Genomic DNA, 24,812 nt, shown 5'->3' with positions numbered 1-24,812 from the left:
GAACGCCACCACTGGGACTCGCAAGCTTCAATGCTCCATGTAGCGCCAAGTCTCTCTCGGCCTGTGTCCCCTTGATTCTCTTCCAGTCCCATTTCTTGAGTAACTTGGAGCTGTAAAAACCGCTCAGAAGGTCTTGTGAATACCACCAACTTCTCGACCTTCCTTGTACGTATAATGGCAAAGTCGGGAATGACTTGCCGGGCAGGGATTACTCAACCCCCGAGATACTCGGAAGTTCAACTGAAGGTCGGTCCACTTGGCTCTCCGGTTGGGCGAAGGCACTGGTCCACTGCGACGCATCAACTGTATTGTTCTCCGTGACGACCGAACGACGGCGCTTCAGGTTTTCCACTGCAAACCGGCGTGACATTGTTGATGAGTATAGGGCTGGGCGCCGTACCTTGGTTGTCTCCACTGCATTTTCCCGCTGAGGATCAATCGCACAAAACTAGGCCGTGATGATTTCGCCAGGATCCACGCCGATTACCACTGCGCCTTCGTAATCCTCTCCCATGACCTCGGCGATTGACGACTGCATGCCGAACGGTTTGTCGATATCCAGTATCATTGTTTTGAACTTGGCGGACTGCCGCCATCTCCTGACGTCAAATGCTATCAAGTTTGCACGTAGACCATCGGTGAAGAGGTGATTCGAAAGGGCGTATCTTCCGTCTACCCTCGCGCTGGGGAACTTTGGTCGGTCTTGTAGCGCCCGTTCTGTTTCAATGGCTTCTTTACGCTGCTGTGTATGGGCGAAGAACGCCTTCATATAGTCTTGAAGAGCTTTCATGCCATATGTCTTCGGTACTTGTTGCACCACCTTAGCCATGGCCCTTGATATTTTGCCATGTGTCGTCTGCCCTTTGCCCTTGCTCTCCATGATCCCCTCCCTGTCTCCAAGGAAAGGGAGATGCAGCAGTCCTCCGTAGGTGCCTTTCGCTAGTCCTTGGCCCTTGCTCTGGAATAGACCTTCTGCTCCATGATCGTCCTCGTGCTTCCAATTTTACTGGTCTTACTGCCTCTCCCTCAAAGCAGCGGCACAAGAGCACTTTCTGAAAACAGAACAAACAAGTCCTTAAACCCCGCAGAAGGACAGAAGCACAGCCAGACCTCCGAACCTCCGAGAGCAATGCAGCATATAGATCCCACTAATTTTTAATGAAGCCCGCTTCGAACCGAAACGTTTCATCCATGTCATCGCCACGCTCTCCGTTTTCCGATCCGTCGTCTTCGAACCCGCCATTATCTGATTCGCCGTTGTCTGACTCATCAATCTCCGATTCTTCGCCGTTGGACTCGTCTTCGTCTGGCTCTTTTCCGACTTGGGGATCTGTGTCATCATTCAGGCCAATCTTCATCTACCAAAAATGAAGTAGAAAAATAAAAAGATAAGTCTACAGAACAGTGCAGAGACAAAGATGCTCCATGAAGGTTATTTGTTTTGCAGAGGATGTATTGTCTTTCGATTAACTGTGTCCGGGAGCTTTCAAAAATGCTGGCGAATCGCATTGTGGATGTTTGCGGCGGCATCCATCTGTGGTATACCCAGGGCCAAATCCTTACTCGCTTCGATCGGTCTAAAATCCCCCACGAGTTTGCAAAAGTCCTCGAACATTTGCTGGGCAATATTCTTGGCCTGTTTCGTTAACTGATCCTTTATTGGTGGTCCTCTTGAACCGACTGTGTCCATCCAACGTGGTCGCTCGATGCAGGCATCCCGTCATCAAGCCTGCGATCAGGGTTACCGTTGCAAATGTTTGACCAAACAGATGCTTTTGAAGATTGGCCCCGACTCGCCACTCTTCCTTGCTGCTGACATTGTTTGCGCCCTTGTCTTTTTTTTTATTGCCCTACTTCAGGCCTCCTTCCTTTATCGCAGTGATTTTGTCCCTCTCCTTCGGCTTGTGCTGTTTATGAAGCTCTACTATCATTCCAGCAAGATCGGATAGAGCAACGGGACTAGCTCGCGAAAGGTCCTTGATGAGCTTGGGTGTATAACGGGGGCTATAGCCGAAATTCGAGGACCTGAATCTTAGCAATGTGGGACGAAACCTGCTTTGACATACTATCAAAGCATCTGGCTCTGACCAAATTGATGTATAGCGATTTCACGTCGACATGAATCTCTTTGGTCTGCAAGTCGTGTGCTGGAACTCCCTTGGTCTCCCTGATCAACTCTGGCAGTCCTCGCATTTCCATGCTGGCCTGGAAAATCAAAGCAATCAACGATGCCGGTTCAGTATCGCGCATCAGGTGTGGCGCATGCAGCTGACGGAAAGGTGCAGACAACACACGCAGCATAAAATACGAGCTGGCTCTGGCTCTGGCTCTAGGTTGAAAGAGGAGTGAATGAATGAAGAAAAGGAAGGAAGGGACTTTCGGTTCCTTGAAATACACGTATGTCTCAGACCCACTTTGACGTGAATACCCCATGTACGGCAAAGACGGTATAAACCCTAGGCAAATATTTGGGATACATACACTTTGTGCAACTCTGTTGATCTGCAAACAGCTGAGGTTTGCTGTGTTCAGCACAAACTTCGAACCCCACACACGGCTTCAATCCCGACACCTTGTAGCGACTGGAAGACTAGATGTTCACTGTTTCATTGGTTAGGCAAAGAAAGATATTTCCCAACGTGGTTTTGGAATTGCTTCCATCCTCATGGATTTATTCTGCTTTTACTACAGCGTCTTAATGCCTGATTTGACGCAGTTTGGAGTAGCCTAGGCTCAAAACAAGCTATGCGTGAGGCCTAAAGGGCAGAAACAAGAACAGGGGCCGATGCAAACAATAAGATATTATTCTAGGCAGTTGGGCTCCAAAAATGCGAAATTCTGCAACGAACCTTAAAATTTGGTCCTCTACAGGGCTAGATTTTTGCCATGCAGCCCAATAATAGGGGATTTAGCCTTGTATTCATCCAATATAGTAGAATCTTGCTCGGAATATAGTGATATCGATCAGGCCATAGCCTACAAACGCCAATAAAAACAATTGGGCTACGCGTGCTCAAGGATTTCATAGACGCGACTCTAGTGCAGGCCATCGTTTCAGTCTGCTCATAACAAGCCTGAGCATGCGCCTGTAGACTGGGAAGGAAATAAAACTATCGCATACTGGGTTTGATACGGCAAAATAGCGACCCTAACCTCATCTACCCTCGTGCCTCAGTGCTTGCTTCCGCGAAGATTGTTGGGAATATAGGGGGATTGAAACTCAGTAATTTTGATGTCTATTTCCAAATGCGTACGACAGAAATACGCCAGCCCGAGGACAGGCATGTAACGAAAATTTCATAAACGCGTATCTAAAACGCGTATCTAATTGAAAACATTGAGTTTGAAACCCTCTAATGGACGTATAGATGGAAGGGAGGAAATGTTACTTGTTTACAGCAGAGACTGGTTGCTCTCCTGGACACGCCCGATTAGGCGTGTGGACTAGGACTGAAACCTCTGAAATTTTTCAGACGATGCGGGCTTCATATGTAATCCTGCATTTTTATTGGTCAATTCTGTTTTCTGCTCTTTTTCCCTATTCATTCCTCAACATCCGTAAAATCACAAGGGGACAGATATCAACCGCGCTTCTGCCTGGGATGTATGCCTCGACCAATAAAAATGCAAGATTACATATGAGGCCCGCATCGTCTGAAAAATTTCAGAGGATGCGAACACGGACTGTACACACATCTTCTTGCCTCGAGAAAATTTGGTAGGGGCACAATGAGCCTGTTGTCCACGGTTCTTTAGAGTATTTTGAGCAAACAACTGTCTGATCGTTGGTGCCTGTTGTATTCAGCGGTAAACAAGAAAAAGAGTGATAATAAACATCGCGTTCAGCACAAGCGCCAATGCCTGAAGTTCTGATATGCATTTTATGGTAATTCCCGCGCTTTATTTCTTGAACTAAACTTATCATACATGCTGGCTGCAAAAAGATTTGAGAAGCATACTGGCTGCGGCATTTGGAGTATAGTGCTTACGTTCGACTCCGTCGAACTCACGATTTTGTCCAATATAACAGCCATTAGACAATTTGCTTGCAGATTGCCCTCTACCATGTCGATCATGGGCGTCGAGCTACTTTTTTTTTTGGTTTCAGGAATACCAAAACTTCTCATAGAGCGAGCATCGCAACGTCTTGGGATATGTAAGTGGATTCATCCCTACTGAAAAAGAAGGCATGAGGACAGGGCGAACGGGTGGTCACAGTAAACTGCGAAACGAGGTACCCTTAGTCTATCATCTGGACAAAACAATTGCCCCGCCACTTGAGTACACGCCATAGCATCAGCCTGATTGCCTTTAGGAGGCGAGTCATAGATCGACTTTTTGTACGTTGTAAAAGACTTGTTGTATTTGAGAACTTGAATAGTGATCATTTTGGCTGGTCTACATATCAGCATGTCGCCCCGTATCCTTGCCTCAGCTCCTTGATCTCTCTACTTCCGAGACTTTTAGCTCGGCTGCTGTCAACAGCGCATCCCACGAGAGGAACACTTCTGACAGTGTATTGATCTAGATAAAATTTGATAAGCAATAGATGGTTATTAGAGTCTTGAAAATATCTCCACCAGTAATACCAGTAATAAATGTGTTTCGCGCTCCACGGTGATATGCTACGCGAGACCAGCTTGCGCCCACTACTCACCAGACTATTGTAGTCGTCCGTCAGCTTGTTCATCTTGTCCGAAACCTTGTTGGCTTCCTGGCATTGCTCGATGTGAATCGTCTCAAGCTTGGATAGAGCAGGGTAATGAGATTCAACATCTAGTCCACGCAATATTTTCGAAACGATGAGCACGTAATCCATGGCACAGTGTATCAAAATCCATCCTTCTATGCTCCAATCTTACTCCTGAGTCCCCCTATTTCGGCACATCGTTCTAAAGTTTGGATCTCCTTGGATTCCTCAGCTAGTCCCTGTAAATCCTCTTGAGCAGCAAGGGTGAGCTCTATCTTTGCTTGCAGCGACAACAGCTCGCGGTCTGGATGGGAACCATATGGACTGCTCATCAACCTGGAGTATTCGCCTGTATGAGTTCATTTCAGCAAGCAATTAGTCAGTATCACGTCGCTTATCATGGCCATCCCCTGTATTTATCATGGCCATCCCCTGTATTTATCATGGCACATGAACTCGAATACCCACACTTTTGTAAAAACTCGTCAATGACCTTTCGTTCCTTCATAGTTGACCATAGCTCTGTTTCAATTTTCTGGACCCTCCTCGAAAGCGAGCCAGGGGTATGGTCGGGCTCCGGGTGCTGGTGATGGTGGTGATGGCCGTGTTTGCTACTGGTATGGTGAGCTTGAGGATTTTGGTTCCTCGGAGGTGACAGGCTGCTGATGATATCTTCAGGCCCTTCCTCCGTAGGACTCTCCGTCTCATTTACAGCGACTGATGGCTTCCGTTCTGGAGGCGGCGTCAGTAGCTTCTCGAGTGAACGCACGCGCTGGGCAAGACTCTCCAGGTCCTGCAATTGTTGCTGCTCTTCAGATGGCGTTGCCGAGTTCATTGCGCTTGCGTTCGATGCTGCAGCAAGCATAGCGCTCGATGTAAATGCTTTCCTGGTGATGTGTAGGAACACAGAAAGCTGTTAGGAGCTGGATGATGATGATGGGCCTTTGTTCCGTTCCTGAGTTGAGTGCGTGCGCTTTTTGGGTTGGGGGAAGGAGCGTAGTCCCTTGTGATTGTCGTAACTATCCACTGTGACTTGTACTCCACACAGAGCCAAGTTGAATGATTGCCATGTGTCTGCAAAATATAGCGCGTGTTTATTTTTCTCGAGTATTCATCTTTCTACATGAAGTCGTCAAACTCGTCATAGTCGTTGCTGTAATCCTTCGTATCGACGACTGTGTTGACCTTGGCTGCAACTAGCGAAGGCTTGCTGCTGCCCTTCTTCTTGGTCTTCAGGGCGTCCTTGGCTGCCTTCTGCTTCTCGTTGGCCAAGGTCGTCAAAGTGGTGGCGAACTTGCGCACATCCACATCACGGCATCCCTGAGCGAGCTCGCGGAATAAACCCTCCAAGAAGGAGACGTACAGGCCTTGTTTCTATTAACATTAAAATAAGCGTTTAGTTATGACACTGCAGCATTGACATATCCGCCATTGGTGCAGCCGTATACTACATTCGGTCGTGCTATTACCTCGTGCTTCTGAATAAGAGCGACAAGTTCGGTGGTGTACTCGCTAAACTGGTCCTTGGTCTTAGGCCTCATGGTCTCGAGATTGCTTGCAGGTCCTACAACTATTCCATGTTGAGCGACAGATGAGTAGTTGATCTAATGTCCAAAGTCCATGTTTCAAAATAATGCTTCTAAACCTGAAACAGCGAATATCGGCGTGAATATACCTCCATCAGTGACCTTGACACCGCTGAAAAGATCGGCAGCATTGGCAAGATCCGATTCAATAATGGCGTTCTTTTCACGCTGACGACGCGCAAACTTCTCCTCCTCGGTCTCTTCCTCAGGGATGAGCTAAATAATTGACAAACACACGAAACGTGCAATTAAAACACATAGCTCTCATACATGTACAGCGGCGACGTCTCGAGAAAACAGTGTGATTCACCTACGGCCTTCTTCTCCAAAATGGCCTGCTTCTTGCGTTCGGCCTCGGCGTTGCGCTGAGCAATCTTCTCGGCTAAAGTCATCTTGGGGGGTTTGACAACTGGCTTCTTGATCTCCTCCTCTGATTCAGACTCACTACTGGCATCCCAGTCCTCCTATGATTCCAAGTTCATTGCTTTGTGAGTTGCCGCGAAAGATTACTTGTTCATTGATATTCCTTGCTCTGCCCTGTGGCCGATATGCCCCAGCAACGTCGTCTGACGTCCCAGCATTAGTCAGGCAGCAAAACATGCCTGCTTCCATATCTGCTGTTTCATGCAATGTGCCATTGTCCAAAAAAGAAAGTGCGGCAATTGCTGTCTGCAAACAAACTATCGTCTCCAAACTCACCTTGATGTCGTCATCGTCTACATCTTCATCGTCCCACTGCTTCTTGGCGGGGATAACGGGTGCCTCAATTACGTCTTCGTTTTCTATAGGCACACGAGAGGTTCGCTCCGTTAGCAAACTGGTATAGTCGAGTCACTCAAGAGCAATATCTTGATGCAGTGCAGAGCTTCAGGCAACGGATAGTCCCGCAATGAATGGTCCTGAGATAAGCCTCTGTTGCCTTGTTGTATGTAGCGGTGTAGTTCCGTCGCTTTTCTTTTGTTGATTACGCACCCCAGTCGGACATGGCGGCAAGCTGGATGTGTGAAGAATGAAAGGTGAAGGAGACCGCAAAAAACCTTCGTTGAGCAAAACAAAAGGGCTGCTTAAGGGTAAATATGATGTCTGATGTGGTGTGGTCTGGTCAGTGCCATCTGTGCCTGAAAGCAAGATCTCCTCGCGCGCTAAAAACTCAACAAGCCAATCCCGTCCTTGGTGCATTCTTTTGTATCGAGACATATACTCCTACAGCCCCTACCACCATTCTCCTCACCTCTCTCGCCATGCAATATATCTTATCACAAATGTTCGCAGGAACCTTCATTATCTTCACCACCGATGCTGCACCAGCCCCTACCTTGACCTTGTCCTACAATTCGCCTCTTTCAACGGTACAACGCATCGCGACCTCAACTCGTGAACTGAATCCCACGTACAGCGGCAAGCCGCTACTCCATCGCCAATATTCGCCAATCTCTCCGTACAGCTACCAGACATACCAAGCATCTTCATCCCCCTCGTTGAACACAGGGAAATGATGCACCGAACGCTGCCACCCACGGTTATTACCACTAACCAAATACCAGCACCAGCCGGAGCGACAAGCGGTAGCAGCAGCCACTCAAATCGTCATCACGGTGTCCTTTACTCCCCGATTACGGATCAAGTCATGGAAAGCTGCTGGACTGAACGATCGCCGTCTTTGCCAGATACATTCGCCCTCGAGATCGGCATTATTCGCTTGTTTGCGAGGCCGTCCTTTAAAGACGAAATTGATGTGGTGACAGGCTGTGGATGTGTTACTCTGGATAGTCCCATGAAGGTCAAGTCGTTTGTCGGCTCCCGAAACCACTCGTTTGTGCTCTACACAAGCACCGATTGTAAAGGAGAGCCTTATTTCCAGCGATTCAAACAATATTACAACCTCGAACCGCCGCATCTTGCAAGCAGCATCCGCATTGTCCAAGGTGTTCTTTCACCGACGCCAGTCTAAGATGGGTCATAGCATGCGATCACAAAGAGATCCGTCCTCATCCACGTTCCCAGGGGCTCTCTTTACATACAGGCCATTGTAATCGCCCACCCATCGTTTTATTTTGTTCCCCGGCGAAAAATGATCTAGAGGATGTTTCTAGCCTTCTTTTGGTGGGATTTGAGAGCCTCGGATTATCTTAACAAGACTCTCGACTTATTTACCGTATCATAGTCATAGAACACCAGCCTCTATTCAGTTGGATCCCCCATATCCTCATCATGAGTCTTGCTTCTCATTCACCTCTGCACATAAACCCTGTATCTTTACATGCCTTGAATGTATTCAGCAAGCTAGCGCGACATGCCCTTGATGACAGCCAAATATGCATGCGTAACATGGTGTAGCGAACGGCTATCTGAACACGACATATTTTAACATTACTTTGAAACGTCCCACAAAAAAACATCCAGAGGTCAATATGGAACTCGATCCGCAACAGCTAGGATGCGGTAGTCTAGATGGAAGAGCCACGGTTCAGATACTCTTGGCAGAATGGGCACAGGAGAACAAGCAATTGGTAAAGGATAATGTAAAATGAATACTTACATACGCGTCAACTGTACTGCATATCAACTGCATTACACATTACATGTCTATCGATCGCGTGAAGAAGTGGTGGCTATTGGTGGACTAGCTGAGCAGCAGGCATTGAAGGGCGATGCATTCGATTGGCCAATTGCCCTTCCAGTCGTTTTACAGTTTCAATCATGAATTTACACGTGCGTTGCGCAACCATACTCTACCTCCGTCCGAGCGCTACTGATTCTTCCTCGATCACACACTTCTCATCGCTCCCTTCGCCAAACAGATCGATTCGACATAGCAGAGCTCTCTTGGTAAGCGATCAACAGCATACTGATGCCTTCTCAACATCAGATTTGTATCGAGACAATTCCTTTTTCAAAACACGCCGCGAATGAGAGATCAGTTGGGATTGCACGCCTTTTGTTTCAAGGCTGAGAAGAATCTTCCCCGTACGTCCATACTAATATTACCCATGGTTTTCTGTGCGCGTATTTGTTGGGCATAGGATCTGAATCAAAGCCCAAGACTTGAACCCTAGGATCAACTTCTCCGCAGGAAACAATACACACAACAGGATAAAAAACAACAACAAATGAACAGCTTCAAAATCGCATTCCTAGCCATCGCCTTTTTGGCGTTGGCCATCTTCGCCGCCATTCTCGTGAAAAAACTCGGCGCCCTGAGAGATCCTCTTCAAGTTTGGGAGGCCCTCAATAATATCGGCCTTTTGCCCATCCGTATGAGAGCTTGGATCTTTTCGACTGTCGTCGGTTTCGCCAACCCCTACTCTCGATCCATCAATTTCCGCATCACTGAATTGAGGAAGGGCAAGGCGTGTGGAGTCATGAAGGTATGTGATCATGCTACTGTATCGGTTGGTTTGGTTTATCGAGCAAAACTATCGAAAAGCACTGGAAGATTAACCGGATATGTTGCAATTGGAATTGAATAGGAGACCAAAAAGATTTCTAATCCATTCCGCTGCGTCCATGCAGCGGCGTTGATTACATTCGGGGAGACTGTCGGTGGTCTCGCAGTGTTTACGTTGCTCGGCAAGAAGGACCGCGCTATCCTCACCAATATCAATGCCGAGGTGAGGCGTCTAGTTAGCAGAAGGGCATGAAGATAAGGAGTTCTTAATATTTGCTCTAACACCTCTTCCCCTCACTGCATTTTTAGTATATCAAAGTATCTCGTGGACTGCTCACTGCTAGCTCAGTCGTTCAGCAATTGAAGGACAGAGAGGTCAAGGAGGTTGTTAACGAGGTCCTAATTAAGAATGCGGCCTTTGAAACCGTTGCAAAGCTTACGCTGACATGGAGAGTAGACCTCAAGGATAAGTAAGTCCGCAGCCCAGAATAGTACATTGATGTACATGTACGGGAACACATATACCAACCACTGCACTTTATTCTCAAACGCAAAAGGTTCGATGGTAGACACCCGGCTCAAACATTCAGCAATAAACATCAATCTGCCTGCAATAATGTCCTCTGCTTAGACTTAAATACTCCAACTTCTTCGTCGGTGCGTTTTATTCCATTCATCTAGTCGCGGCCTAGTGTTGAAGGGTTTTTTTCTTTGTGTGTATAGGTGTTGACTTGAAATGAGTGTATTAAGCGGGTGCATTATAAAAGTAGAACGCGATAACAATGATCACGTACGTGTTCAAAAGCATAACTCCCGTAAACCAGTTGGACTTGCCGCCCTGGATTAAGTAGTCGACAACGAGGGCAGAGATGAATAGGATACATGTCTCGAATGTACCGAAGAACAGCGCCATGGGCTCATGGATGATCCAATCGTTAATGGCCATTAGGAGCACAATGAATAGGGCGATCTGCATCGTTGTGCCGATAGCGACACCTATCATCAGGTCCATTCGGGTCTCAATTGCCATCCGAATTGCTATCATCTGCTCGAAGATGTTCTTTGCCACGCCACCGACAATGGGCAGTAGACTGAGTCCGATAAAGGTCGGGGTGATATTCCATGAGTCTGAGAGACCCATAATGGACGCGACGAGATAATCTGCGCAGAACGCTACCGCGACTGTAACCACCACAAGTACGACGGCATCCAACCAGAGTGGAAGCACTGAGTCTGGCCGCATCATTGTCGTTTTCGTTCTCGGGCGTAAACAAATGGGTGTGCGTCGAGCTGAAAGAGCATATATAGGACGTATGCGATCAGAAGCACAATCGATGTCCCGTACGAAAGGCGCCGAATGGCATGTGTCTGGTCGGCCTCATGGATGGTAGCGACAAAAACAGTGGGAATGAGCAGAGACGTGCATGACAAGGCGAGTAACGAAGAGGATGTCTGCGCTGCTGTTCGATGGAAGGCATGCGCCCTGCCGTCGTATCTTCCACGGACAGAACAGAATCCTAAGACCTGTTGCTCGTTCCGCAGCCATTAGAAAAGATGCGTATCGTCATTGAAGAGCAGAGATGATCAACCACTCCAACTACTCGCCCTTTATACTTACCAAATCCCAGAACAGAGGCCTGCACAAGATCTCTTTTTTATAACAATGTGTCCCTGCGAATCTATCAGACCGAAACAATGATCTACTACAGTCGTCCTTTCCACCAAAGTAGAGTCGATCCACAGTCGCCAAAAGAGAGGAATTCCCCTAGGGAGTGTCTTTATGTGCCTGTCTCCTATAGACGGTCTATTGGTATAGGAGGTAAGACCTACAGTCTAGGCGTCATGGCAGAGCGATATGAGTGAAGTCCCCCAAAACATAGCCGATTGAGGTTGTTCCTTTTGAAGTCGATAGAGGATACTTGGAGACATGTCTCCAGCTGACTTCAATGGTTTCTGAGAAAGTTTGATATCCGTAGTTGTTGCAGGATGTAAAAAGACGCGTCTAAGTACTAGACTTGATATCTATTTCAATTACTGTTCTGCACCAAAACAATAAAAAACGACGGAGCATGATAGAAGATCGTCAAACCCCCAAAAAAGTTCGCCAGTACACAAGCGCAACCATGTACATAGACCAAAGCATGAATTCTCTGGCTCGAAAGTCACCTTGGTCGGAAAAATATGACTTTCCCAGTATATAGCAGCCAAGAACTCAGGAACACCTCATGGATTTCAACAAAATTGCCTGCATTACGTTATATAGATCAAATAGTTCATGTAAAAACTGGGTCTATGGACCCACACAGTGTCATTAGTGCAATCAATAAGTCGTTTTATGCGCCCGAAAATGATCATTTTACCAATTTTGACTTGCCTTCAAACCCTTGAAATGCAATTAATCCACGAGTTCTTGAAGGATTTTCTCCAAGAGTGTTTTATTCTATAATAGATACCTTCGTCTTTCGGTAGTATCCAACAGAGCTTTTCAACACGCACTGTAGCGGCAGTTATTGTCGTCCTTGTACCATGTATGCTGTTCACGGTTCTCTTGGATGGTGAAGAGAAGCACCCCATAAATCCCTGTTGTTGATTGGCTGATTTTTGGTCATCTCAAGTGAGTAACTTAAAGATTTTGATTCTGGTTTGCTTCTCACCAAACTGCTTCTCGGTTGCTATTGGCCGCAACCATGTCTGTGCGACCTTGAGGAAGCAGAATCAAGATGGCCGTGGAAAGCAGCCTTTTCCTGCTTCTCGCCGACACACTAAAGTGATTCTCAACGATGATTCGCTGGCAGGAACGCTATGATCCATCCCCTCCCTCTACTCACCTTGCCATTCACTTTTCATCCACTTCATTGTTCGACTCGCTGCCATGTCTGCTTCTCAAGTGTCGGCTTCCCAAGCTCGTTCGTGCGACGATGAGCATCCCATCGGAGCGCAGCCTGAATCCGCCCATCCTTCGGCTTCTCCATTCAACACGAGCTCGACTAACGCGTTCTCCCAAATGAAGAGCTGCAAGCCCTAGCCTCTTTTCGACCTGATACTCCACGGCTACAATCCTTTCCCCAGCAACCGCAACAACAACCGCAACAACAGCAACAGCAGCAGCAGCAACAACAACAGCAACAGCAACAACAGCAGCAACAGCAACAGCAACCAACACCCCAACAGCTACAACATTTGCAACTACAACACCTGCAGTACCAACAGCACCAACAGTATCAGCAGCATCATTACTACGCGCCGAATCAGCATAACCAGCACAATCAGCAACAGCTTTACCATGGCAAACCACTTCAGCACGCTCAATACGGCAGACCTCGTCAGGTAATTATCTTTGCTGAAAACAATGGCGGCTAATGACGGCTTATAGGAATGCAGCTATATTAATTCCTTTTATAATAGCCAATGGATAGACCTATGCTCCTGCCTGCCAACATGTCGCCGCCCTTGCTTTCTGTCAGCATGTCACCGCCCTTACTTCCTGCTCAGTATCCTTCTCTTGCCACTACTCCGCTTATCGTTCCTTCGTTTTTGCCGGGAGGAGTCAGTAATCACGTCTCAATTGGCCATTCTCCACCGCAGCTGAATTCTGCATTAATTGGACCATCACACCCAGCCTCTCCTCAAGTTCTTCTTCGAGGTCTTTTAGCAAGCGCAAGGAGATGTCTTCTACGCCTTCGGACGCCCCCAACCCCAAGGAGATGAAGCCTAGTGCGGCCACGATCAAGGCCTCGGAACCATCTTCCTCCTGGGGCACTAGACGTGCAGGGTCCAACGGAGGCCATAACTTCACTGAGTAGCAGACGATATGGATCGCGACCCAACTTCTGGACCCTGCTATCAGCGGTGTGCTTCAAGGAGAGAGGGATAGCACCACTCGAAAAACTCCAAAGGCCAGGATTTATGAGCAGATGGCGCAGGACTTCAGCAATCACTTCGGGACCCAAATTACTGACAAGCAGGTCAAGAACAAGATTGCCAAGATGAGGTCCTAGTTCAATCTTGCCGACGCCAAACGCAATGAATCTGGATTCGGTAACACCCCGGAGGCGGAGTGGAGGAGGGTCATCGAGGACATCTGTCCATTCTACTTCGTTCTGGAGGAAACATGGTCCACGACATGGAGGGAAGCAGATACAGAGACGGTCGATCCCCTCAGCAATCTGAATCATGGCCTTATCGATGTGCCACCACCGCGTCGCGATAGTCCGGACTGAGAGGACATTGACGACGATACCTCTGAGAATGGCCAAGGTACATTGGACGAACCAGACAAGATGGACAACTCAACCTATACGCGGAGTTCAAACGACCGATTCGACGTGGATGTGGAGGACGAGGATGAGGAAGAGAGCGAGGAGGAAACGCTTGTGAGACGGCCCCGTCCAGAGCGTCAAACGTCGGGTCAAGGAACGCAGTCAACATCGGCGCCAGAGCGCCAGCAGCGGGCCCAGTCGGCCTCAACACCAGGACGATCGCCGCAAGCCCAGCGGACCCCAACGCCAGGTCGACAGCAGCAAAATCAACGTCAGAGGAACCAACAGGAAGAGCGGGACCAACCAGCGCAGTCGTGTACACCAGCAGCAGTCTTAGCGAAGTCGAAGAAGGCCTCTGAGCTATCAATGGCAGAAGCCCTTGCCGAGTTCACTGAGGTGTCGCGTGGCCAGCTGGAGTTAGCGCAGATGGAGTCGAAGCGGAAACATGACCTCGCCCTCAAGGAGCAGGAACTCGCCCTCAAGGAGAAGGAGCTCGCTATCAGGCAACAGGAACTCGTCGAGAATGAAAAGAAGCGGGAACACGAGAGGAAGATGTTAGACCTCCAGTTGGCTGTTTTGAGAGAGATGAAGGAATGCAAATCATCGAGAGCGATGGTCTTGGAGGGCGAGGAAGATATGCGGCGATTTAGCAATAGAGAGATCACGTTCAAGCTTCCGGACCTTGACTTTTTAACTGAAGTTGTGGGTTTACCAGAAAACCCATCAAGATCGCAGCCAGGAAGTCCTTCCAAAAGTCCCAAAAGTCCCAAAAGTCGATCAACAAGTCTAACCAAAAGATGACAGTAATAAAGAGTAGATTTTTAATCCATGGCTTCCATGGCTGCTTTAATTGCTTGACGCTTTCTTTCTCCAAGAAGTCGTTGGTTCTTTTCATATCTAGCTTTCTCCGATGACGATTGAAATGCACCATAAGGGAGGACTTCAAGGTCAATTACATCCAGATTCCCTTCTGCAGCCCGTCTCTCAACATCATCACCACCTACCATGTCCTCGACGTCACTGTCTTCGCCGTCGCTGTCCCCATCGGTGCTATCCTCGTCATCGCTATCCTCTTCACCGTTGTCCCTATGGTTGTCATCGTCAATATCGTACTCTTTATCATTGTCCGAGTTGAAATTATGTATCTTGCCGATGTTATACAGCACAACGCACGCCATGATGATCCGAGAAAAATAGCCCATATTGACGCTCCCCCCGCAATCAAACCGCAGCTCCTTGAGACAAGGGCACTTTTGTTTGAGCCACCCAAAGGCATGTTCGATCTTGACCCGGGATGCCCTGAGGCGCCTGTTGAACAAATCTCGGTCTCGAGGCTGATTCTTCCCCTTGAATGCCGTGATAAGCGTTGGGGTGAGCGCGTATGCCGAGTCGCGGATGAGGTGTTCGTCAGCAGAAAAATATTTCCCCTTGTCTGTGTACAACGCGGTTTCCTTGTAGGCCGCAGAGTCGTGTCGTGTGCCATAGTATCCTGTGGTGAACCAAATGAAGACGCCACGGTGATCGCAGACGGCAGTGGCTCCAACAGCATAGTCATGTTTCCTGGTCGCAAAAGAGTCTTTGTCGGAAAGTGGGGCTCGTACAAGGGGGAACGTCGTGCCGTCCACTGCTCCGATGAGGTGTGGAAAGCGTCCCCTTCCGAGATGTCTCTTGATCTCCTCCTTCTCCTTGGGAGAAGGCCACTTGATGTACGCGGTGATGTGCGCACACAGGGCCTGCACGCATCGTCTGGTGTACCGGTCGACAGAACCAACAGAGACGGCGAGAGTTCGACTGATGCTGCTGAGGGAGGTTAGATCTCCATAGTGGGCTAGGCGATAAAGCGCGATCTTGAGCTGAAGAACGACTGTTCTTTGCGGCGTCCTCCCCCGGCGATGGAACACAGGGTCGTCCTTGATCAATTCAACGACAAAGTCGAACTGTTGTGTCGATATTCGAAACGTGTTGTAAAAGTGGTCCTCGTCTTCTCCAGAAAGGACTTTGTCGCGGTACTCGGCCGAGTAGATACGAGTGCGCTTCAGAGGAACGAGGTAGCGGGAGGTGGAAAAGTGATGATGGAGAACGATTGAACCAACGAAAAGGGAAGGAAGCAAGAGTCAAGTAGGGCGACGCTGGGAGGCGAGTAGGAGCTGGGGTTTTATGACGGCCTCGACTTGCTGAAGGCACCTTTGACGGAAGGTAGCATTATGGCGTTTAGGATTGTGGTAACGGCGTTTTAATATCTTCATGATTTCTTTGGAGCAGGGGGAGGGCGCTAGGGGCTGGTGCGGAGGAAGGGGCCCAGGGAAAGGATGTGAGGAAGAGGTCACAGGAAAGGGATAGAGATCCCGGGAGAGGGATGGAGGCGGAGGTAGAGTTTTCAGGAACAAGGTGGGAATATTTTTGCATGGTGCATGGTCAATACCCCTCAAGGACCTATCTTGATTCTGCTTCTTCGACCACCACCTCCTCCTTTCTTGGTTGATTCCTGTACTACCATTGACATGGTTGCAGCCAATAGCAACCGAGAAGCAGTTTGGTGAGAAGCAAACCAGAATCAAAATCTTTAGAAAGGTGGGCGGCTAATAATAATAATTAAAGATATGAAATGGTTGTCAATTATCTTTATTCAACGTTCTCTTGCACGCTTATGGCTAAGCTCGTGAGCTGCTAAAATAGGGATATGCTTGCCGCATAGTTCGTAAGCCTTCCTCAAAGCGTCCAGAACCTCTTCGTGGTTGGAGATAGGGTGCTTGTTGTCCATGATATTCAGAATGTTAGAGAGACCTTGAATGTAGTAGATAGCAAGCTATGTAGTCGTGTAGTCGCCGGAGTCGCAGGTGCAATTGGTGCTGAAAAATCAGCCTAATCCGGCGATGGATCCATCAAAAGATATTAATCCCTGACCTCCCAATGCCCCTCGTAATAAAACTCGGTGTAGGGCAGTTCTATTGTTGCCAGTGCTATGTGCTTGCAACATATTTTAGTATTGGAAAAATCGGGACAGGTGCAACTGCTGAATTGGCCGACCGCACCTTTAGTCCAATTAACTTTCACTTCATAAAAGTCGCTGGGATTTGTGAAGGATCGGACTCTCAGTACTGTATCGTCGGCAGTTTGGAGTAAAAGGACCGCTTCAGGTTCTTGAGTTCGCCTGCGGTCAATGTAATTGATGGCCTGAATTCTAGCTTGTAGCGCTTTCCTCCGTGCTGGAGACATTCTTCCGACCTGAACTGTGTGCCGGATGCACATCTGTTGGTAATGAGGAACGGCCCTTTGAACAAGGGTATAAACAACGGTGACGATCCGTCGCTGTTGTCTGTCTTTGAAAAAATATTTCTTCAAAGTGTTGTGCCAGGACTCTATGTAGTTGTTCGTGTTTATCCATGCATAGGAAACGTCCTGGCGATAACAAAACATCCAGCGCCGTCCATCCGCATCGGAATCGAGATAATTCTTGTCGAGATATTGCAATAATCCTGGCGCACGCTCCTGCCATGTATCCCTGAAGATGGCAATTAGCGCGTCTGCCCGTTCTACTGTCCTTGCATAGAGAATCTCTTGAAGCTCAGTTCGTATCTAATGATAAATAAAGAGTTGGTTAGTGAAGATAAAAACTGTATGTCTGGGCAATCAAGATTCAATACTGCCTGATGCAGCTGCGCTTACTTTGTCCTTCCTTTGCTTCCTCTCTTCTGCAGAGTGATTAACCACACCAAGATTTTGAAGAGTGAATTTTCGCTCCCATGCCTGCAGCACATGCCAAGCACAGTAAAAGATGCGGACTCCACATGGGTAAACGGTCCGGATCGCGTTAATCTCGTTTTGGCCCTGGTCAGTGATAACAACCATCGGCTGAAACTCGCTGCTGCACATCGTATCCATCCTTGCTTTTAACTGATGGAGCCATCCTTCCAAGATACCCGACTGTTGGCTCTTTGTCAAGAGAAAAGCTGCAGGAATACCGAGGCCCGTCTCTCTGTTCTTCACGACAATCGAAAACAGGTAGGTGTCGCGTCTATCACGAGATAATGGAGTATACAGCAAAGGATTGGTTATTGCGCTTTCTCTAACATAGGTGCTGAATTAAGCACATTACGAAGTAAGGAAAAAACACGGTACCCGCAGGCTTGATGTGTACCATCAAAGCAAAATACATCCCCCCACTTTTGCAGCTCATTCAGCTGCGACAATGTTAGGTATAAAGACTGACAGCGACTGCATAACCACAGGTATCCGATCATCGCATGGCTCTCGTGGCTGAAGAGGGAGTGCAACCTCCGGATGGAAAGGTTCATGGTGGACTGTGCTAAGACCGAACATCAAGCAATCAGAAGCGCATTCCCGTGCGCCTCTATTTACTTGTGCCTCTTTCATGTCGCGAAACTATGGGAGGAGAAACTTCGGACAAGCACTTCCGTAAGGATAGAAAATACTAGGGAGGGCATACAGTCATATCTCTCAAACCATTAACACGACTCTTTCTCGCGCAATTCTAGATAGCAAATGCAAAACAAATGCGTCCGCTACTGCGAAAAATACGCGAAGCAAAAACCGAGGCTGATCTTGAAGAGCAATGGGAGCAGTTTAAAGAGCGGTTTCAGAATGCTGATGTACTCATCAAATACATGGAGAAGCAATGGATCAACAAGGAAATCATGCGCCGATGGACACCTCTCTATCGTTCAGTAAGTAATCGAGATCTCAGCTTTCTGATCGCCTTGCGCAATAGGTTTGGGTCTGGGTATGTGATTGAGTAGACAAAGACTGAGATTCTATCATTTGGCAACGGTGCTCTTAAATAGCTGTGTGTAACAAGACGAAGGAAGTGAAAAGAAAACTAACTTTAATAATAATTACTATACACAAATACATATACATATACACATATACTATATCTACAAATCAAAGTCATTAACATACACTATCTCATTAAATGGCCTGGTCTACGATATGTAACTGGTCTTATTCTAGTCAATTTGTTAACGTTGAAGTACTTTATTCATTTGAAATAGCACCATCAACATATTAACACAAATAACCTTGTGGAGCGATGGCATCGAAACCTCAAGCAAAACTTTCTGGCGGGAAAGCGCAACCTGCGAGCCGACGAACTCATCTACATCCTGCTAGGTGTGGTGGAAAGCCAGTACCGCACCACATACTTCAAGATCACAAGCGGCCTTCAACCCCGTCGCCTAACATTCCACGAGGAGGCACGGCGTAAAAAGGCCATCCAAGTTGATTCGGCTCGGGCGAGAACATTGATCGACATTACTAAGTCTGTGGAAGGCTTGATCTCTGTGTTGTCGTTTCAGACCCCGCCTGAGGCGCAATATGCTATCGATATATTGTCGGACAAATAGCTCCGCTCCTGTTCTTGCCCTGACAACGAAAGACACGGTCTACCGTGTAAGCACATGTTCTTGGTATCGAGGATCTATCCAGGGTTCCAAGTGTGCTTTGACAACAATGCAACTGAGCTTAACGGGACAGTCAATTGACGAGAATGAGGAAACCGTCCTGGAAGAGGATTATGGCCCTTCGTTAGAGGAGTTTCTCTCTCCGAATCTACTTCAACAACTGCAAGCAGCACGAGAGGAGGAGGAGCAGCGACTCCAAGCCGTGCGACAACAGGAGATGCAGGAAAAAAGAAGACGGCAGGAGGAGGAAAGGGCTCAAGTGATGTGGGAGTGTGAGGAGACAATTCGCCAGGCTTGGATGGAGCTTGGTCGAGTGGTTCACAATGGCAAGACCAGGAAGTGCACGGAGACTTACTTTGTTTCTGCGGCGGCACTCCTTCAGAAAGCAGTACGCGAGATAAAAGGAATAGATGAAGTTAATGCACATTCATTATTTCCGCACGCGAGAAAACAATAAAACCCAACGCTATTTCGAGCCAATCAGCGAGTTAGTGCGGAAAAGTTCAGACTACCCCTGTGTACTGGTGACGTAACAATAGTCTTCAAAAAGTTCCAGTTCTCCACCTCGCGGCATCCTGGTCTTGCAGACGACGATGGCCTCCTACAACTCCCAGCAGCTCACCTGGAATAGCGCACATACCATCAACCGGGAAGGAAAATATTGTTACTGTGGACACGACAGGCGACTCGACGAACTCTCGCTCCAATGCAAAGGTACCCCACATGACCATAATCACAATATACTCGCCTAAGGACGTGAGCACGCAGGACGGTAATTCACAACACGAACGATCGTAGCACTGATCTGATCGTTCTTCTTGTGCCAATTCAGGTTGCCAGAACTGGTTCCATGCTTCGTGCATTGAAGTGGCACTGGGCCCGGTCGTACCGTTCATCACCAACTACAAATTCTTCTGCAAGGTCTGCGCTGTCAAGTCCACAGGAAAGGGTCAGCTAAATCAGGAACCAAAAGAGCCAGGGAGCGTACCCGAGTTCTTTGAGCGCGTTACCGCAGGATGGAAGGAGATATGTGCTACCACGATAGCGAATCTCATCATTCAAGAGTATCTCAAGAAGGCCAAGGACTTTCAAGGATCACTGCCAAGCAAGATACCGAGCGAGGAGAATATGTGGTCGGTCAATGCTGAGTATATGGACTGGGACGAGTGTCGCTACTTTTTTAACAAGAAGGATCACATTCTTCCCTATGTCGATCGTCACTGGAAGGCACTATGTACAGATCGAAGCAGAACTCCGACTTGGTAAGGACTTCTTTGATCATATCAAGGTCTACAAACCTTTCTCTATATCTGAAAGGTTACGATGCATATGAGCTCAGCTAATTTCTTTCTATCCGCTTTATAGGTGGGCAACTCTTGGAAGTTGTCTGTACATCTCAAAAGATGTGTTTGCAGCCACGGATGAGCAGACGCGGTCGGCATCGTCGGATTTTTGCCTTGTCAAATCGAACCTTTGGAACATGAAGCCAGGGCATATCGCAGTACGTCCGACGGACCGGCCCAGCAGTATAAGGTTGAAGATGAATGTTAGTATATGGGTCATTGGTTCTCACTATATGGTTTTGCATTTGTTTATTCGATTACAGAGCCATCAGTCAATTAGTTCAAAATCGCAATCGGTACGGACACCACGCGAAGGAAAGAGAAAGGTTAATACGGTTGCTGGAGGTCAGGAAGATACTGGCAGCAGGAAAACCACGGTCGCGAAATCCGAAAAGAAATCTAAGGGCTCTGCCTCCAATAACAACCGCCGTTTAGCAACCCCATCAGTCATCCCGCAAACAACCTATATACCCCTTCCAAACACGGCGGTCCCAGCCAGAGGCGGAGAAGCCCTTGCACCCTTCAGCACATCCAACGAACATCCTTACAATCGAAATCGATTCAAATATGTCACCTGCGAACCGGATCCGTTGTTGCATTACATGATCTATCGCCAAACAGCCAACCCGATCTTGTCTGGAGTGCGTCTTTGCAGAGAGGACATGAGCCCCTACATGTTGATTGACGAAGAATGCAAGACCATCACAACGGAGAAGGGGTTTCGAATGGTTCGTGCTAATTGTGGTGTCAGGGAAGGCAAATGGTTCTATGAGGTGACGATCGATAGAGGTGGAGAGCCGCGATATGAAGGACGTGATGGCGCACATGTACGTCTTGGCTGGACACGGCGTGAAGGTGAGAACGCTTCACAGCTATCCTGCTATTTGATAATGGCTGGCTTCTAAAATATATTGTCTTTTCTGCTCTTTTTTTCCACTGCTCAAAGCTACACTGCAAGCACCTGTAGGATTTGATGCATACAGCTATGGTATTCGGGATACGACGGGCGAGACGGTGCATATGTCAAAGGTAACGCCGTTTGGAGAACCTTTCAAGACGGGCGATGTCATTGGGTTATACATCTCGCTTCCACCGGATGGAAACGAGAACGCGTTTTTCAAGCATCGACGACTTCGAAGGTCATTCTACTTCAAAGGACAGCTTTATTTCGAATCTGTAGACTATTCGCCAACGAAACGATACATCGAAATGGCCGAGTATGAGGCAACACCTGTCAAAACCAATCTGGAAAAGCCTATACCGCCACCTATTATACCAGGATCCAAGATTATCGTTTACAAAAACGGCGTTTGCCAGGGCGTGATGTGGCAGGACCTACTTGCGCTTTTACCGATTGAGCAGAACGCCAAGGAGAAGGAACAGCTGCGGTTCGATGACGGCACTCTGGGATATTACCCCGCCATCTCTGTGTACAGGAACGGCACAGCAACAGCCAACTTTGGGCCTGATTTCAAGTACCCTCCGGGCACAGATCCAGAAGCGGAGGCCGAGAACAGGCCTATGATGGAAGAGGCTAATATATGGCGACCCATGTCCGAGCGATGGGAGGAAAAATTGATTGAGGAATGTTTGATTGATTTGGTCGACGAGGTCGAGCTGTGGGTGTCCGAGCAGGACCTCCTTGAATATGGCCTGCAGAGCGCGGCAAGCAAAAGCGAGGGCGGCGATCCGTCCATGGCGACTGATCTATCCATGGCGACTGATCTATCCATGGCAACCGACCAAGCGACTCCTCAAGGATATGATCGTGGCAGAGAAGAGTACGATGACAGCGAGATGAGCAGCAGTGGTCGGCAGGAACGACCCCACGCATCGGAGAGACGACAGCGTAGAGTGGGCGAAGAGGATGAACGCGGCGATATGGACATGTATTCAGTGGTCGAGCGCGGTCAAGCAGGGGACGAGGACGATGTTCGTGCTGATCCTGACGAGGATGATCATCGCGGCGGACATCAGCGTGAGGACGACGAGTACTCTGACGATGACGATCGCCCACATGATGTTGAAATGATCGGCAGGGATGACGAGCGATATTCGGAGATGGATGGCGGTGACGAGGGCGATCGTCATAATCACGGGTACCATAATGGAGGCAGCCATAGGGGCGATCAGGGGCATGACCACGAGCGCGGTTTAGAGCGAGATGATGCTGAGGACGAGTCTGATTCTGGGAGCGAGTTTGGAAGTGATGTCGCATACTATGACCGGCCGTAGACGACGAGTTTAATGCGCGTGTATCGATTAAAAAAACATTGCCGCTTAATTACAAGCCCTAATGCTCGGATGGAAGAAGGAAGCGTGCGTTCGATCTGCGTATGATATTCGTAGGTGGCATGTAGCCTGTATGGACCCTTCCCTTGGCCATGCGGATGCTGCTGGAATCCCCAAGCCCTGCATGAAGGGGACTAGCCCTACGGGAACAAGCAGTTCTGGTGAGTTTTACGCAAGAAGCCCTACCTACCCCTTTGTCCACAAGTACGGTGGTCCCGACCCTAGGCTCGAGACCAGACCCCTGAAAAAAAAAAAGGAAGGGCTTTAAAAATATGCCCGCAACATCACCACCGCCACTACCACCAACATCAGCAACAGTGCATAAAATGAATGGTCAAACTTTTGCATGAATCGTATTTATCTCCGCCCCTGAGAAAATATTCTTGCAGGGCAATGCACAGCCATTGTAAAATAAAAGCGATGGCAGAGGATGATCCAGTTCTGCCCTAGTGCTGTGCACTTGTCCTCTGGTGCCTTAGACTATAGTCAGTCGTTTAATGCGTTAGGACCACAACGAACGTCGACATGGATATGGCCAAGGAGTTTACTCATTGAACCGCTTGCCATATCCATGAAAACAGAGGTCCTGTCGACGCACCACGGAGTCCCTTGCCACTCGGCTTTTGGCGGACTGTGCAATTTACAGCACAAGGTTGCATTGTGCAGGTTTGTTTTGGTCGATCGACCATTAACAACGACTGTCGACCAACCATGCCGCAAGTAAAAGACCAGGGGCATAGACAAGAGCATGATCATTGATACTCTTACAAAAAAAAAAAAAAAAAGACGAGTTCCCCATCCACACTGCAGTTGATCCCTTATTGTTCTAGGTACCTTCAACAATAGCGAGGGAAACGACATGATTGACGGAACGGCCCACAGACACTCCGGGCCACGCGGAACTAAAGATCGGAAAGGAGACGATCTTCAATGAGGAGCGGGAAAAAAAATACTTTTATATGGCATAATGCGAGAATTTAATGACGCCTGGAGCAAGGTATATTAACATCAGTGAATAAGGATGCGATCTGCATAATCGCCGTTAATAATGTCCTGCACGCAAGAGAGAATGCTGTCGAGAATTTTTTTAATCTCATTCATTGGTCCTAATGCACGGGGCCCAGTCTGAAAGATCCAACCATGCTGCTTGTCGATAAGTCCTGGGTCGTCACAGTATGGGTAGAGCCGCCGCTAATTTAGATCAAGGAACAAGATCGACATGCATGCGGCCATTCTCTCACCCCCTTCCACGTTGTCTACGTCCTGTCTTTCTTTATTTGCTGCAGACGCTCACCCTCCAGTCCGGATTTACCTTTAAAGGCAGCGGTGAAGTCGAGCAACTGCACTTCCTCCTGCGACAATGATAAGGAGTATTCGTCCTCGACAAAGAGTCTTCTTTTCATGGGCTGTTTGGGATCATCAAGTAAGCATAGACCTATCTTTCCTCACCATCTAGGATTTTCGTTAGCGGATGCATATTTGGTCGTGAATTTAATATGATAACGGCGAATGGGTAAAGGAAAAGAGAGAAAAGGAGGAGACAGAAATGGCCGCTTGAAAATTACTGCGAGTCTGCAATTTGCATTGTGGGTGACGAAGCTGTCAGGTCTTCTGGGCTCAAGGCATCTTGTCTCGTGAGAAAAGAAGTGGGGGGTTCTCCTGAAGATACCTTGGAAGTGGGGACGGGAGTAGATCAGGTCAGCAGCGAACATGACGCCGGCCGAGAGAAAGGTATATGGCAGGAGGAGCTGGGCAGACGAGGACAACGAATGAATACGTTTGGAACGAGCAAGTGCCCTTTGCAAGAACGCTTGGTTGTACCGCGCGCGTGTGC

General features: G+C 48.2%; 9 protein-coding genes across 9 annotated transcripts; 4 read left to right on the top strand and 5 right to left on the bottom strand.

The window, feature by feature from the left end:
- Positions 1 to 448: 448 nt before the first annotated feature.
- Positions 449 to 829, bottom strand: BC939DRAFT_505335 (uncharacterized protein; the record flags this gene model as incomplete). The annotated part of the gene is made up of 1 exon (XM_051560646.1): positions 449 to 829. One exon carries the CDS (start codon positions 827 to 829, stop codon positions 449 to 451), a length of 381 nt encoding a protein of 126 aa, XP_051409863.1.
- A 319-nt stretch (positions 830 to 1,148) lies between these two features.
- BC939DRAFT_530896 (uncharacterized protein) lies at positions 1,149 to 2,333 on the bottom strand (the record flags this gene model as incomplete). Its single annotated transcript, XM_051561590.1, has 2 exons — positions 2,089 to 2,333; positions 1,149 to 1,358 (listed from the first exon to the last, which is right to left on the bottom strand). The coding sequence occupies exons 1-2, from the start codon at positions 2,299 to 2,301 to the stop codon at positions 1,149 to 1,151; spliced, it is 423 nt and encodes a 140-aa protein (XP_051409862.1). The 5' UTR covers positions 2,302 to 2,333.
- A 2,104-nt stretch (positions 2,334 to 4,437) lies between these two features.
- Positions 4,438 to 5,243, bottom strand: BC939DRAFT_385084 (uncharacterized protein; the record flags this gene model as incomplete). The annotated part of the gene is made up of 4 exons (XM_051551801.1): positions 4,438 to 4,524; positions 4,658 to 4,776; positions 4,863 to 5,039; positions 5,147 to 5,243. Coding segments are annotated over 4 exons (480 nt in total), but the record flags the coding sequence as incomplete, so codon positions are not given.
- A 507-nt stretch (positions 5,244 to 5,750) lies between these two features.
- BC939DRAFT_245094 (eukaryotic translation initiation factor 3 subunit J) lies at positions 5,751 to 6,789 on the bottom strand. The gene is made up of 4 exons (XM_051550953.1): positions 6,591 to 6,789; positions 6,366 to 6,492; positions 6,160 to 6,260; positions 5,751 to 6,064 (listed from the first exon to the last, which is right to left on the bottom strand). Exons 1-4 carry the CDS (start codon positions 6,666 to 6,668, stop codon positions 5,810 to 5,812), a joined length of 561 nt encoding a protein of 186 aa, XP_051409860.1. The 5' UTR covers positions 6,669 to 6,789; the 3' UTR covers positions 5,751 to 5,809.
- A 638-nt stretch (positions 6,790 to 7,427) lies between these two features.
- Positions 7,428 to 8,026, top strand: BC939DRAFT_458854 (uncharacterized protein). The gene has a single exon (XM_051556659.1). The coding sequence runs from the start codon at positions 7,518 to 7,520 to the stop codon at positions 7,770 to 7,772; it is 255 nt and encodes an 84-aa protein (XP_051409859.1). The 5' UTR covers positions 7,428 to 7,517; the 3' UTR covers positions 7,773 to 8,026.
- A 1,012-nt stretch (positions 8,027 to 9,038) lies between these two features.
- Positions 9,039 to 10,273, top strand: BC939DRAFT_530893 (uncharacterized protein). Its single transcript, XM_051561589.1, has 4 exons — positions 9,039 to 9,105; positions 9,300 to 9,644; positions 9,747 to 9,887; positions 9,974 to 10,273. The coding sequence occupies exons 2-4, from the start codon at positions 9,387 to 9,389 to the stop codon at positions 10,136 to 10,138; spliced, it is 564 nt and encodes a 187-aa protein (XP_051409858.1). The 5' UTR covers positions 9,039 to 9,105; positions 9,300 to 9,386; the 3' UTR covers positions 10,139 to 10,273.
- Positions 10,274 to 10,409: 136 nt separating this feature from the next.
- Positions 10,410 to 11,735, bottom strand: BC939DRAFT_484658 (uncharacterized protein; the record flags this gene model as incomplete). Its single annotated transcript, XM_051559264.1, has 3 exons — positions 10,410 to 10,923; positions 11,010 to 11,188; positions 11,700 to 11,735. The coding sequence occupies 3 exons, from the start codon at positions 11,733 to 11,735 to the stop codon at positions 10,410 to 10,412; spliced, it is 729 nt and encodes a 242-aa protein (XP_051409857.1).
- A 110-nt stretch (positions 11,736 to 11,845) lies between these two features.
- On the top strand, positions 11,846 to 14,724 carry BC939DRAFT_479215 (uncharacterized protein; the record flags this gene model as incomplete). The annotated part of the gene is made up of 5 exons (XM_051558830.1): positions 11,846 to 11,857; positions 12,734 to 12,991; positions 13,070 to 13,214; positions 13,250 to 13,463; positions 13,971 to 14,724. The coding sequence occupies 5 exons, from the start codon at positions 11,846 to 11,848 to the stop codon at positions 14,722 to 14,724; spliced, it is 1,383 nt and encodes a 460-aa protein (XP_051409856.1).
- Positions 14,725 to 20,066: 5,342 nt separating this feature from the next.
- On the top strand, positions 20,067 to 22,921 carry BC939DRAFT_479213 (uncharacterized protein; the record flags this gene model as incomplete). The annotated part of the gene is made up of 5 exons (XM_051558829.1): positions 20,067 to 20,115; positions 20,176 to 20,605; positions 20,709 to 20,844; positions 20,950 to 21,541; positions 21,654 to 22,921. 5 exons carry the CDS (start codon positions 20,067 to 20,069, stop codon positions 22,919 to 22,921), a joined length of 2,475 nt encoding a protein of 824 aa, XP_051409855.1.
- Between the last annotated feature and the right edge of the window lie 1,891 nt (positions 22,922 to 24,812).

Source organism: Gamsiella multidivaricata, assembly GCF_025024155.1.
Source record: "Gamsiella multidivaricata strain RSA 2152 chromosome Unknown BC939scaffold_55, whole genome shotgun sequence".
In the NCBI taxonomy this organism is placed as follows: Eukaryota; Fungi; Mortierellomycota; class Mortierellomycetes; order Mortierellales; family Mortierellaceae; genus Gamsiella; species Gamsiella multidivaricata.
The sequence above is the reverse complement of the archived record's forward strand: the minus strand, read 5'-3'. Positions and strand labels throughout refer to the sequence as shown.

Excerpts from the sequence above, each read along its gene's own strand:
- BC939DRAFT_245094 (XM_051550953.1), bottom strand. The coding sequence starts at position 6,668 with ATGACTTTAGCCGAGAAGATTGCTCAGCGCAACGCCGAGGCCGAACGC. Across the intron at positions 6,493-6,590 it reads CCATTTTGGAGAAGAAGGCC|CTCATCCCTGAGGAAGAGAC; the intron begins GTAGGTGAATCA and ends TCAATTATTTAG. Across the intron at positions 6,065-6,159 it reads CTCTTATTCAGAAGCACGAG|AAACAAGGCCTGTACGTCTC; the intron begins GTAATAGCACGA and ends TAATGTTAATAG.
- BC939DRAFT_458854 (XM_051556659.1), top strand. The coding sequence starts at position 7,518 with ATGCAATATATCTTATCACAAATGTTCGCAGGAACCTTCATTATCTTC.
- BC939DRAFT_530893 (XM_051561589.1), top strand. The coding sequence starts at position 9,387 with ATGAACAGCTTCAAAATCGCATTCCTAGCCATCGCCTTTTTGGCGTTG. Across the intron at positions 9,645-9,746 it reads AGGCGTGTGGAGTCATGAAG|GAGACCAAAAAGATTTCTAA; the intron begins GTATGTGATCAT and ends GGAATTGAATAG. Across the intron at positions 9,888-9,973 it reads TCACCAATATCAATGCCGAG|TATATCAAAGTATCTCGTGG; the intron begins GTGAGGCGTCTA and ends CTGCATTTTTAG.